This window comes from Sorex fumeus, unplaced genomic scaffold (assembly GCF_029834395.1).
Source record: "Sorex fumeus unplaced genomic scaffold, SorFum_2.1 ptg000014l, whole genome shotgun sequence".
Lineage (NCBI taxonomy): Eukaryota > Metazoa > Chordata > Mammalia > Eulipotyphla > Soricidae > Sorex > Sorex fumeus.
This window is the reverse complement of record NW_026606071.1, coordinates 28263533-28277460: the sequence shown is the minus strand read 5'-3', so window position 1 is coordinate 28277460 and position 13928 is coordinate 28263533. Positions and strand designations below refer to the sequence as shown.

The following is a 13928-nucleotide window of genomic DNA, read 5'->3' as shown; positions in this document are numbered from 1 at the left end:
GACTGACCTGGGTTCAATCCTCAGCACCCCATATGGACCCCATAGCTAGTCAAGAGTGATCCCTGAACACAGAGCCAGGAGTCATCTCAGAGCACTGCGAGGTGTGGCACAAAACAAAACTAAAATTTTAGACCCTTATGGTATTTACAAGGCAAACGCCCTATCTGCTCTGCTATCACTCCAGCCTGGCAAGCTGCTCGTGATGTATTCGATATGCCAGAAACAGTAACAAGAAGTCTCACAATGGAGACATTACTAGTGCTCACTTGAGCAAATCAATGAACAACGGGAGGACAGTACTACAGTGCTACAGTGCTATGGTATGTGAAATTTTCCATTAATAAACAGGCTGGAGTGATAGCAGAGCAATAGGGCGTTTGACTTGCACACTGCCGGCAGACCGACCTGGGTTTGATTCCTCCGCCCCTCTCAGAGAGCCTGGCAAGCTACCAAGAGTATTCCACCCGCCCAGCAAAGCCTGGCAAGCTACCCGTGATGTATTTGATATGTCAAACACAGTAACAACAAGTCTAACAATGGAGATGTTACTGGGCCCACTCGAGCAAATTGATGAGCAGCGGGAGGACAGTGATAGTGACAGTGACAAAATTACAAGTAAATAGAAGCTGCTATAACCACACTTATAATAATTACAGAACAATAAAGTAAAATTGTGTTACTGAAACTATTATACACATTGATCAAATGTGTGGATAATAACTATCTTAGTGAATACATTTATTTTTTATTGCAAGATTTTCATTTTTATAAAATAGAGCAGAAATTTAAAATGAGAGCAGCATGCTAAGTCTCAACCTATGCATAACCTTTGAAATCTTGAGTATATACTCACATGTTCTGCAGTATTGTTCTATAAAATACAAGAGAGAGATTCATACCTTCTTGGAACTTTAGACTTACAAAAGGCAAGATAAGCAAATGCTTAGTAATTTTGCTTTATTTCCATTAAATTTTCATTTTGTATGTTTCTTATTAAGTCATTAGAAGCATCCTGTCTTTACATATGTGTTTGTGTGTGACTACTTTACCTCTAAATATAGATTCCAAATCGAGTGAAGTTATTAACATTAATTTTAGTATTCTTGAATTGCACTCAGTAAGAATATAATGCTACACTACACTTGATCTTAGCCAAAAGGTGAGAGCGATAGCACAGCGGTAGGGTGTTTGCCTTACAAGCGGTCAACATGGTCGACCCAGGTTCGATTCCTAAGCCCCTCTCGGAGAGCCTGGCAAGCTACCGAGAGTATCTCGCCCACACTGCAGAGCCTGGCAAGCTACCCGTGACATATTCAATATGCCAAACACAGTAACAACAAGTCTCACGATGGAGACGTTACTGGGCCTGCTTGAGCAAAAGAATATAATACCTGAACATATATTAAATACTATTTCATTTAATAATAGCTCCTAATAAATACAAATTCATTCAGGTGAATATAAAAGACATCATGATGAGGTCAGAAATAGTGATGGGAATAATTTACTACTATTTGACTATAGGACATTTATTCTATTTATTCTCAGGACACATGTTATTTTAAGTCTACTGAAGATAATGGACCAATTAAATACATATAAATAAATATATTTAAGTATATGCTATCACATTCATTTTATTAATAATCTAGTTATCACTCTGAAAAATATTTTATTTATTTTTATTTATTTATTTTGCTTTTGGGTCACACCCGGTGTTGCACAGGGGTTACTCCTGGCTCTGCATTCAGGAGTTACTCCTGGCTGTGCTCAGGGGACCATATGGGATGCTGGTAATCAAACCTGGGTCGGACGTGTGCAAGGCAAATGCCCTACCCGCTATGGTATCTCTCCAGCTCCCAACTCTGTAAAATATTTTAGACAAAACATTTATTTTGTCCAGGTTAATATGAAATAGTCTCTCATACATTCAAAATGCACAATTATTTGTAAATCTATGGAAACACTCTTTAATAAGTTTAATGAGGATTCTGTAGACATTAAATATTTGATTTAAAATTTTGAGTTATATCTAATCCAGTGAATTAAAATGTAAAATTAATATAGGACATAATATACATGATATCACCTAAAATATCCTATCATGACATGGAATAAGATCAATTTAAAAATAAAATTTGGGGGCACTAGTTTACAGGGACATAGAAATTGTCAAAATAATATAACTCTTTTCTGGAGAACAACTTTTTCATGTAAGTCACAAATATTAGTATCCTTGTAAAAGTTTATTGGATATGTAGTTTAAGATATGATACCTAAAATTTATGGTTTTAGGTAAGGTGAGGTCTTAAAAAGGTAATATATTATAATGGTTAGGATTCCGTTTCTTTAGATTTCACTACTTCATACATAGCATGTTATATATTTGTCTAGTCTTAGAGCTGCCTACTAAAATTAGATTACTTTTTAAAACTAAAATGAAACTAAGAAAAATACAGTATGATTCTTATGTCAAAGGACATAACATTTTCCCAAATTAAATCAATGAATTCATTTCCCTAATCTGTCCAACCTTCTTAAATATTTCCCATTTTACATTCAGAATAATAAATGCTTATTATATATGTGAATGTCCACAGCGTAGAGTGGGGGGAAATGGAATCTCCAACATAAGTATCACTGGAAGTATTATATGCAATAATATGCTTAATATTATAAAAACAGAAAAGGATCTTTTCCCAGATAACTTCTGGTTTAGTACATTTTAAAATTCTTTGCTCTTAATACATTATCATCAGAAAACCAAGTATTTGACCCTTCTCTTTCCATCTCTGTTTTTACAACTGTTGGGTGACACTTCCCCCCTTCCCAGAAAACTTCAATCAAATACAAGCACAAACTGTTCTTGTCTGGTTTTGTCATGCCTTGTGAGCAAGTTAAATAAAAAGTCAATAGAAACTAAGCTGTGTAGGAAAGGACATTCAAAGGGAGTGTTCCAGCTAAGGTGACACCTGCATTATTACATCTTCCAGAAGTTTGTGGCTGCAGGGAAATGGCCAACTTTACTGAGCTCAATTTAGCACTTGAATGCCCAAGTGGAACTTCCCAGCCTTGCCCTAGATTGTTTTCCTTCGCAATAGGCATGCCTGTGATTTTTCTGTACTCACCAATGGGCCTAGTTTATCACATTGAACATAGTGATGTTCAGATAAAAATTGGACCCTTCAAAAGTGCAGTTTGCTCTTTATAACTACATTCTAACATTAAGATAAAAGGGAAGAGAACTTTATCACTGAATTAAAAGTTTTAAAAATCACATGAAGCCTATACAAATTAGCATAAAAGCAGTTTCTCAATAATGTGTACATTAATCCACAGTAAGCTACCTTTACAACAACAATTAATATAAGATACCAACCTTAGTTTTCTATGCTTATATTTTTATATTTATATGATTAAAACTGTATCACAAAGGTCAGATCTCCCACTACTGAATATCTAATATGGGTGAAAACAGAATCCTTTTATATATCATTCACAATAATGATGTTGGTAACATAAATACCTGTACTGGGAGTGAGGGAAACAAAGCAGAACAAAATAACCCATTCCAGGAAAATTGCCATAATTGAATGAAATATAAAAAAACAAGTAATCATCTAAATGGCAGAAACCTTCCATTTGGTTATTTAACATGGTAGAGCAAGAGCAAAGCCTACTTGTCTTCTTTAAGCTAATTACTTCAAAGAAGGATAAAAAATTCAATTCAACTTATTTTAACCAGTAAGAGAGCAAAATTATACAATTTAGGCAAGTATAATAAAATTGCTGAACTGTACCAGTTAGAAATTGTTAAAGAAACCAAATTCATTTAAAAGAGTTACAGACAGAAAATAAGCATTTGTTTGAAGCTAGCCATCAGTTCTCACATTTTTTCTTGCCTGTTCATGCTGTATTTTAAAATATTTATTATTATCTTTCCACCAAAAATTGCAATCCAACTTCATATAAATAAAAATGGTTGGTGTGTAATATGTTAAAATAGTTTCTGCTTACAAATAAGCCCTATTCTAGTTAAAAATTCCTTACTTATAATGAAAGATTTCAACAGTAGAGATCTACTTCTGGTTTTGTGCATTAACTACTGCACATTAACTAATATAGTTAAAACATTTGCTAAAAGTTCAGGTTTCAATGGTAAAGGAACTTTCATGTCTTTATTAAACACTAAACGGTGTTACTATAGGGAAAATGGGTATCAGGTATAATCCAATTTCTTTTGAGATAGCACATGGATTATATATCAAAAATAATAGACTCTGGAGTCTTGCTCAGGATTGATCTCAGTTCTGTTGTTTGTTAGTGTGTGATATCATGGAAGTTACTAAGCATCTCAATTGTTCAGTTTACAATATATAAAATCAAGATAATAAGTAACTTAGGTCATGATAGAATTAAAGAAAATACAGTGCCTAACATAGCGCATGATATATAGATGTAAATTATCTTATATTTAGAATGCATTCGGATTTATTGTATCCAATTATTTTATTAAATTCTCTCTATTAACTGAAATCTATTCTTTTATTACTTTGTAAAATCAGTTATAGCAGAACACTCTAACTAAAGAAGATATATTCATTTGGTTTATGATACTTGGTTCTATAGGCTAGATTTATTTATATAACTAAAATTAAATATGCCAATATTTTTCTGGGGGAAAAAACTGTAGAAAATATTTTTTACATTATTAATGATTTAAAATACATATATTTCTACAAGTTGGTATTGATGAAAATTTTACGTGAGATGATAACAGATTGTATTGTGTCAGTAGGAGTAATTAGGAAATATACATTTTCAAATCTGATTTACCTAATAGGGAAGGTCAATAGATAAAAATGATGTGAAAGTTGCAGTTCTACTAACTACTAAGGTCTACTAAGTGGACCTTTTTTAAGTTCTTGCAGAGTGACAGGGTAAAGTCAAGTTAAAAGAGTTTGAAGCCTATTAAGCATCTAAATTTCAATGCATATGCCTAAGAGGCACTGGAGTCCTGAACAACCTACCTCACACTGAGTAAAGAGAACTTTTCAAAACATAAAGAAATCCACTCGAAAATGTGCTATCACTCCAGGTTCATTAATACCTACATTACCCTATAAATTCAAGGAACCACCTAGAACAGTCAACTTCCTTAGCATACCCTTGAGCAGCAAAAAGTTTAAGAGAAGGAGAAAAATGTAGGGAAAGAAAAAGAAAAAAATGTTTGCTGAAACTGCCCAAACAAAGGTTTGCACCTGAGTTAGTAAAAACAGATACTGTTCAGGATCTCTTTTGAGGACTGCCATTTTATATTCACAGGCAAATACAGCAAACTCAATCCTGATGAAAGTAACCATTCAAAAGTGAAGTGCTGAAAAAATTATTTTAACATCTGCCTACCTATTCTTAGCACCCTTTAGAGGTCTAGGATTTCCTCCACCATCCTCAGCATAACAGATTTATCTGTTCCCTTTCAGGGGGAAAAATCCATATTATAATTTCCCTTTTTTCACCGAACTGGGAAATTCACCAGCTATTTCTATAATGATGACCTTATTATAATCACTGTTTTGTTTCTCTCTCCCACTCCAATACAAACATATATATATATATATATTAAATATATATAATTTAAAAGTCAAAAATTATAAATTCTATTTCTTATAATTAGATGCAAATATAAATCATAAAATTATTTTACCATCAATTTGAGTAATATTTTCATCATCTGCTAGTGAATGAGTTTACTGTATTTAAATAGTTTTTTCCATAAGTAACAATTGTGAAGTGTGAATTGGGTAAGGGTAGTCTATCTGACTTCATTGGATGTACTCCTTCAAATGTACTGGGAAGAAATCAAGTTAATTCAGAATTCTCTATTCTCCATTCTCTTGTTAAATTTCTCCTCTTGTTCTAACTGAAGTGCCCATTGCCTAATTTCCCAGGCACTTATAAAAGTACACAAGGTCTAGGGCACATAGTTATCAGAGGTATAGATGCAAAGAATTTTGAGTTCCTCAGAATCATATCAAATAAATAGCTACCCTCTAGGCCTATATCTACAGCCACAATTTCTAACACTGGAGCACCTGCGGTCTTGAAACAAGGTTAAACATATATAAATGCAAAGAGGAAAAAGAACAACTCATCTTTCTTCTCTTTCTTCAAACTATCAACACACAGCACTGTCATATAGTGGCAACTGTCAGTTGAGATTCTCTGACTGGTAGAGTAGTATATGATGTTTAAATGATCTAGTAACTAATCCTTTCTGGATATTTAGAGGTTAAGAAAAAGTAGAACACATCATAATGTAGACAAATGGTAAAAACAATCAAAATCAGGCAAAAAAAGCACTCAAAACCTACACACTTACATTGCATCAACTGAAATATCTTTTCAATGTCAGATCCCCATAGGCTACAGAATACTGTGGCAAGTAGCTTCAGTGGCCATCTATTCTTATTTATTTTACACAACCATTACCGATTTACTATGCATACATCTCTAACACTCCAAAAAGAAACGACTTTAAAGTAAAATATTCTTATAAAAATGAGTTCAAGGTATAAACTTTATAAATACCATGGCTTATCTGTTGAACTCTTGAAATTAAAAAGATAGAGGTATATAATTTTTGTTTTTAAATATTAAAACGTTTAAAATATATAATTCATATTATTTTAAAATTCAATTATAAACAATACAAAGTATTTGTTTATAAATTTACTTATGCCTAGCTATGAATCCAGTATTATAAAAATACCAGCAAATAGTTGAATAGAATGTAGATGTCAGAATAATATTAAAGGTTATCTTAATTAAGTAGTGAGTTAATCTAATCTTCCAAGGACTATTTTTGTTGTTATTATACATATTTCTCAACCGTCTTTTGGTTGTAACAAAGCTACTATTCAACTAAAACCTTGAATTTGCCCTCAAATCAAATGTATATCAAGTGAAAATTCAAATACAATAGCATCTACTATTGTTCACCCCACATCTCTTCCACTGTTATCACTGGAGTACTGCAAGTTTCTAGCACCCTCAAGTGGTTTAATTGGAGCAGTTTCATTGGCATCTGAAATCAATTGTCAAAAGCTGAAAACAGTACGTGCAACAGACTATAATTCAACATGGAAGTTCTGCTGGCATCATAAATCAAAAAGAGACGACTCAAGTCAGCAAAATTCCAAGATGAATGTATAGAACCAATCCTGAACTCATTTGCTATCTGTTGTTCACTTTATGTGGTCACCACAAATAGTAGCTTATAAGTAACTATAGTCAATGCCATTTTGATAGAAAGGAACTCCCAATTTCAAAACTAAGCATTTGTCATGAAAAGCGCTGAATATCTAAAAAAGAACTTCATTTTTCTAATGAGAATCATTTGAAATTAATTTATTCCAAAAAAATCTTCCTTTGACTAGGTTTTTATGTAAAAATTCTGCCTAATAATATTATATTTCAGAGCTCTTTTAAGTGATAGAACATAGAGATAATTTATATTGTATTCTTAATTGGGAATAAATATTACTCTTATGAAAGATACATGTTTAAAACTTATTTATGCTTTTATGGGTCTGAGATGATACCTTACAAATGATCTTTCCAAGAAAAATAAAAAAGTTTTTCAAGTACTAATATTATCAGACTATTCTAAACATAAAGCAAAATATGCCAAGACAATTAAAATGTAAATTATAACAGGTAAAATGTTTACTAGCAGAAACCTGGATGCAGCTTATTTTAAATGCTGAATTGGAAATTTTAATGTCTAAAATATCAGAAGATGTCTAAAATGTCAGAAGAATGCAAGAGTATATTTTCTTATCAATAATCTGTAGGCTAAAATCAAAAAAGAATTATATTTCAGACCTTTACATTTACATTTGTAGAAAATAAGAATTTATCAATTTATCAATTGATAAATTTTCAGACTTAATAATGTTTGATAATCAAGTTATATAAATATTTACCCATGTATACTTCATTTTGTTTGTCAAAATTTTTGTCAAAATCATCAACATTTTTGATGTCATGATTGGGATGAGTAGGTAGTTCAAGGTATTCACAAGATATTTTTCAAAATATAAGCATGTAGAAAACTGCTAAGGAGTGAAATTATGCTATGGCTACTGCTTTCAGTTCTTAGCATTGTTTATATAATTGAGGAAGTATTTTGGCGAAATGCAAAAGATAAGAGAATATTAAAAAAATCATAAAGTGGCTATCTAGAATAAGTCAAAGCAATACTGCCTTACGTGTTGAGTCCTTTCAGTGTCTTTTCCATGTTTATAATGTCACGCATCTTGTACAAAAACCACTTGTCAATGGACGAGAGCTTTGCAATCTCATCAATGGACATATTTTCTTCCAAGGCCTGCCAGAAAGGAAAAAAAAAACTTTCATTGGCAAAAATTTGTAAACTATTTCTTTGATTGGAAACATAGGAGCTATCTCTCTCCAAGATATTTAGAGAGCCAGAGGTTAGAGAGGAAAATATGAAACAGGAAATTGTATCAAATTATTGATACCTCTCCCAGTAACCAAAAGAGGCTGCCAACTCTATCTACAAATAGTAGAGGAAGGAGGTTCACCCGGATGGTGCTCAAATAACACTCTCTGCCTCCTTCTCTTATAAGACTGCTGCTACATAGATTCAAATTTCAGTACATGGCCACAAGATAAAGAGACAGTCTCTGAGGTCTGAGAGATAGCTCACATATCATACAAGTGTGAAATCTGAAGTTCCATCCCCAGCAATACTCCAAGAAATGGCCAGGTGTGGTTCTAATGGCCCTTAACTTCAGGTCTGAGACACCCTGAGCATTTCCCTATCAGCCCTGCTTAAAGAGGCCCCCAAATAAATAAGTATAAACAAATAATATTTTTAAACTATAGTTAAATCAGATTGGTAACAATATTTAGAATAAAAGTAATGATCATATAACTTGCACTTTAAATTACTGTTCTTTAGCAGATAGCATTTTTTAACTACCTCATTCCAAACTCTATCAAAATAGTAAGAATTTATATGGATCAAATCTATCTGATATTAATCTCAGGAATATTTTCTCAGAAAATACTTCAAGCAAAAAGCTCTTCTGAATCAGAAGACAGGCATTTTTACAAAATCATAGTACATTCTAGTATAGTTTAAAACAATGTAGTCATAATTCTGTTTGGATAGGCAACTCAACCTCTTTTAAGTTTATTTGAGCAATTTTTTAAAAGTAAAATTATAACTATGGTCATTAAACTGAAAGGCAATTGAATGAAGAAATAAATTCTCAAAAACAAACCTTCATGATCAAAAAATGCCTGCTCTTATTCTTCAATTATTTTAGACAATTTACATATATTATAATACCCAATGAAAAATAATAATCAGATAGTATTCCAAAGCAACACATTGTAGAATAGCACATGATATTTTGTATCCCATTAAGAACTGTATGTAACTAGTTCCTTTTGTTATAACCCAGGGAGCTAAATTTTATGAAAACCTTTATTTCTAATAACAGAAAGACTGTGATTATAAGTGTTGAAATGTTGAGATCTAGATAGCTATAAATAGCTATGTTTGAGTAAAATAGGATGACATTTAATGGAAATACTCAAAGCCATTTTCATTTCATAAGGTCAGTTATAATTTTTTGCTTAATTTTCTCTGGAATTATAACAAGGTTCCCAAGAACTTTGTCTAACTTTTCAACTGATTATAGTATGATTAACTATCGACAATCAACACTATGAAGAAACTTAAGTTAGCGACACTTTGATTGGTCCAAGAAAGCATTCACTCAATAATCACCCTGAGATGAAAAGGAGACAGAGATTAGTCATTTTGGTTAAAGGACAGCTACCAAAACATCCACAGTTTAAATAGAAAGCAAGATCCAGAAAGTGTTACGACTACATGGACTGCATCTTTGTCATACTTCTAGGGCTGTAATTAGGCTCAAAATGATCCAACCAAGTCTGAGTTATTCTAAGGACCACCCTCCAAAATCGGAATAAACCCCTCATTCTCCCCAAATGAAAAGACATAAAAATCCAAAAATAAGACTGCTACAAAAAAAATCAGACTTCAAAGCAAGTTGCCCTTCTGTAAGAATCATGAAAGCAATTGAAGATTTACACAGTCCCTTCATTCTTTCCCCTTCAGCTTTCCACAGTCTTCATACTCTGTCAAAATCACCAAGTTCCCAGTTGTGGTGAAAAGGAACAGTAATGATGACCTCTAAAAAACAGCAATTAGTTCTCCCAGCACCACGGCAGACAATAATTTATAGCTCAGTCTTACTTCTTGCACAAATATATGGTATGAATCTCCCAATATTCAGAATTCTCCCTATATTCTCACCATTTGTTCTATTAGAATAGATTAGTAAATTTGCCTGAGCTTCACAGTTAAGCTGGTTAACTTATAAACAATTCGCTTTCATCCGCTTCACAATGACAAAAGCTTACTACACTTAAGGGACAAACTCTTTACTGTTCTTTTGTCAAGAAAATAAAAGTCTACATGCACATACATGAATATGGTGGACTGCTTTCATAAACAAAAGACTAAAACAGGTGCAACAGCAAAGGTGAAATGATTTTCTAGTCTATTCATCATTGAGAAACATACATTGAAAGATACTACTATCTCCAAAATTTCTATGGAAATTAAATATGGTATATATTATGGTTTAAAAACCATACAGGTGAGAAGAGAGTATACTATATGCAACGAAGAAAACACTCCCTCTTCTATGTCCTATCTCTGTAGGATATATACACAGAAGAGTTCATGAGTTCAGTCACACATGCATGTTTCTATTTCTACAAGGCAAATTAAAAATATAAAATTCATATTTTCAACAATTGATACCACACATACACACATAAAATGGACAGTGGGGCTTTGTTATTCCAGAGTGATCTGATACTGCTAGGATTAATAGTTAGGCTTCCTTAAATGTCAAATCATCATTCAGGGATTTCTGAACAGACAGATCTCAGCTGCCCAAGTCACCTTTTATAAAATCACATAAGCTGAATCTTCAGAACTCTAAGTACAGTAAACATAATAGGAGATTAATATAGTATTTAATTTACATTAAATGGTGGAAGTGTGTAATTCATGGAAACAGGGAGTTGTTCAAAAACAAAACCAATAAAATATTTACACAGGAAATTGTATAATTATGGAAGTTCTTGATAGTCTAATGTCTCAGCACAAAATGAAGCAAATAAATTATTCTTGGGTCTTAGGAAGCACATATGTGATTCCATTTTATGCATCTCCTTTCTAAAAATTTCACACATTTTCAGGAAAACGCAATGAGAGTGTTAGGAAGAGGTAAGCCAATATGATCAAATCTTCTTTAAACTATTGATAAAAAGGAGGAATGCTTTACTTACTACTTACTAAAAAGGGGGAATGCTTTAGATAAATGATTGTTTACAACTGCAATGTATTCTTAAGGTATAGAGTCAAATTTAAATGAGTAACTTTTTATGAATCATAAGTTTCTATAATATCCATAGGCATCCCTAGTTTAATTATCAGAGAGAATTAGAATTTTGGAATACAATACCACTTTGTGATTTTGTTTTAAAATCCAAGTTGACTGCATTCTGAAAAGGAGGGAAAATTGTCTTTGGCCCGTTAACACATTTTACCTTGGCTAGGGCATAGATGCGAGTGCTAGATGGGTCAGACAGCTCCCTTTTGAGATCCAGGTTGGATGCCCAATCCTTGTTCATTGGCAGACGAGAAGTGAAACCATCAATAGATGGGTGGCACATCCGTAGAGCCTTCTGGAAACTTTCCTCAAAGGTTCTGCCAATAGCCATGACCTGCAAAACACGTTTTAAAGTTCATGTTTAATGAGTTTATGTTTTTTTAAATTTATAACAGAACAATAAGTGGAATACTATACTGAGAAGCAGATAACAAATATATAAGATTTTTAAAAATAAAAATTATACAAGTAAAAAAATGCAATATATAGTTTAGGTGCTATCTTTCTTTGTTTTTTTTTTCTCCAGAGTTTTTATGTAATGCATCTTTAATACTAAGTCATCTTTCACCATTTAGGGAACTATCTCTATTTGTTGAGACTGGTGAGGAAATCAACTATTCTGCTTGGACCATAGGAAGAATGAAACTAAGGACTTTAGAGCATATAGACAGTCCTAAAACTGGCTTTTGTGCAAGTGTCCTTTGGAATAGAAAACAAATGAAGAGAATCTAGGCAAACATTAACACAAAAGCAGAACTATTTCTAAATGGATATCAATAAGTTGACATTCTTTCCTTATAGCTAAACATTAATGTTAACAGAACCTTGAGAATCATAACAAAGACAACAGATTTCAATTTTGTATGCAGGTGGGGAAGTAAATTTCCCACGACACATCCAGCAATCTTCCCACAATCTTTACCCCTGATTTTACACTAATCAGTTTAAAAAAACCATGTGGTGCTTTAGTTTGGATAATTTACAAGCCAGAACTAGACTTAGATTGACCTTGAAGACTACCCAGTTATTTTCAGTGGGTAAACACTGTCTTTGATATTTTTCAATGGAATAATAGATTGGCATGCATTTTGCCCACCAATTTAAAATAATAACAGTCATAACACTGCCTTCAGTAAACTTCCGTGATTCCTCAAATAGACCAAATTCCCATTAATGTCAGTGTAGCAAATCTTTGTGTCAACTCCGTGACAAGATACATATTCAAAGATCACTAAAGCCAAGCAGATAACCTTTTCACACTGCTTCAAATCTAATTAGAAATAAAGCAAGATTCCAAAGAGCAGGGATACACAAAATGTTAGTCCAATTTAGGTACGTAATTTGCAAGGCTGAGTGGTATTTGAAGAGTTAGACAGTGTGTTTATAGAAGTCCTAGGTATAGAAGTCCTGCCAGAAGTAAGATAATTTATGGCATTATAAAATTAAGAAAATATGTTAAAATTTAAAAATTTAGCATGAATTGGTTCTATTTGTAGCATACCATAAATTTTTATTTTTAGGTATACTACCTAAACACACACAAACTACATGTAATAAATAAAAAAATATTAATAGATATAAACTTTTTTCAAAATATATGGCTTAATATGTTCTATTATTAAAATTCATATTTACTGACTAAAACATTTACCATTTTTATTAGATTAGCTGTAATTGTCTATATTAATACTATTCTAGTATTCTCATGAAACATGAATATAAGTAATGTACTTTAATTCTTATTGCAATTCAATTCATATTTTATGATTGTTTCCTTATATTCTGATCTTATTAAATGAGTAGAATGTAAAACAATTATCTTCATTTTATTTACTGTTTTATCTTCTCAGTGTCTTGCTGTAGTAAGAACTTGAGAAATGTTTATTAACTTGAGTTAAACTACATATAAGGTGTGAAACACTCACTGACAACAAAAATCTCTCAAATAATAAGCATTAAATGAAAACATTATGAAATCAATTCATATTTTTGACCTACAAATTTACACATTATAAAAAATGACATTTCCTAGGAAATTCAAACAAAATAATAATTTTTCAGAAGAAGTACTATGAACAAAATATTTCACAGCATTTGACTTAAAAAATATTGAAAAATAATTTTAAAAATAATTCTAATAAAAAATTTCAGCTTGGGGTTCATATGTATTCAGATACTTTAATTTTTAGAGAATAAAATTGTTTCTTATTTTCCATAACTTTTAAATGAAGATAATAATGACATTTTCATCTATAAATATTATTGATAAGTTAAATATATAGTTTGTCATTTTTTCTACTTCAATAAGACATGTGAGTTTTATTTCCTGTGTAGTATGGATTTCTGAATGAAGTAATCTGAGTTAAGGTTGAAAACTCTCAAATTTTAATCTATTGTAAG

General features: G+C 31.9%; 1 protein-coding gene across 1 annotated transcript in view; it reads right to left on the bottom strand.

Moving 5' to 3' along the window:
* The window catches only part of CPS1 (carbamoyl-phosphate synthase 1), a 120820-nt gene that overhangs the window by 51085 nt on the left and 55807 nt on the right, over positions 1–13928 (bottom strand). Inside the window, exons 20-21 of the mRNA XM_056111879.1 lie at positions 11686–11862; positions 8274–8392 (exon numbers count right to left, since the gene is read on the bottom strand). Of these exons, the coding sequence (XP_055967854.1) occupies positions 8274–8392; positions 11686–11862 (296 nt within the window). The remainder of the gene's footprint in view (positions 1–8273; positions 8393–11685; positions 11863–13928) is intronic.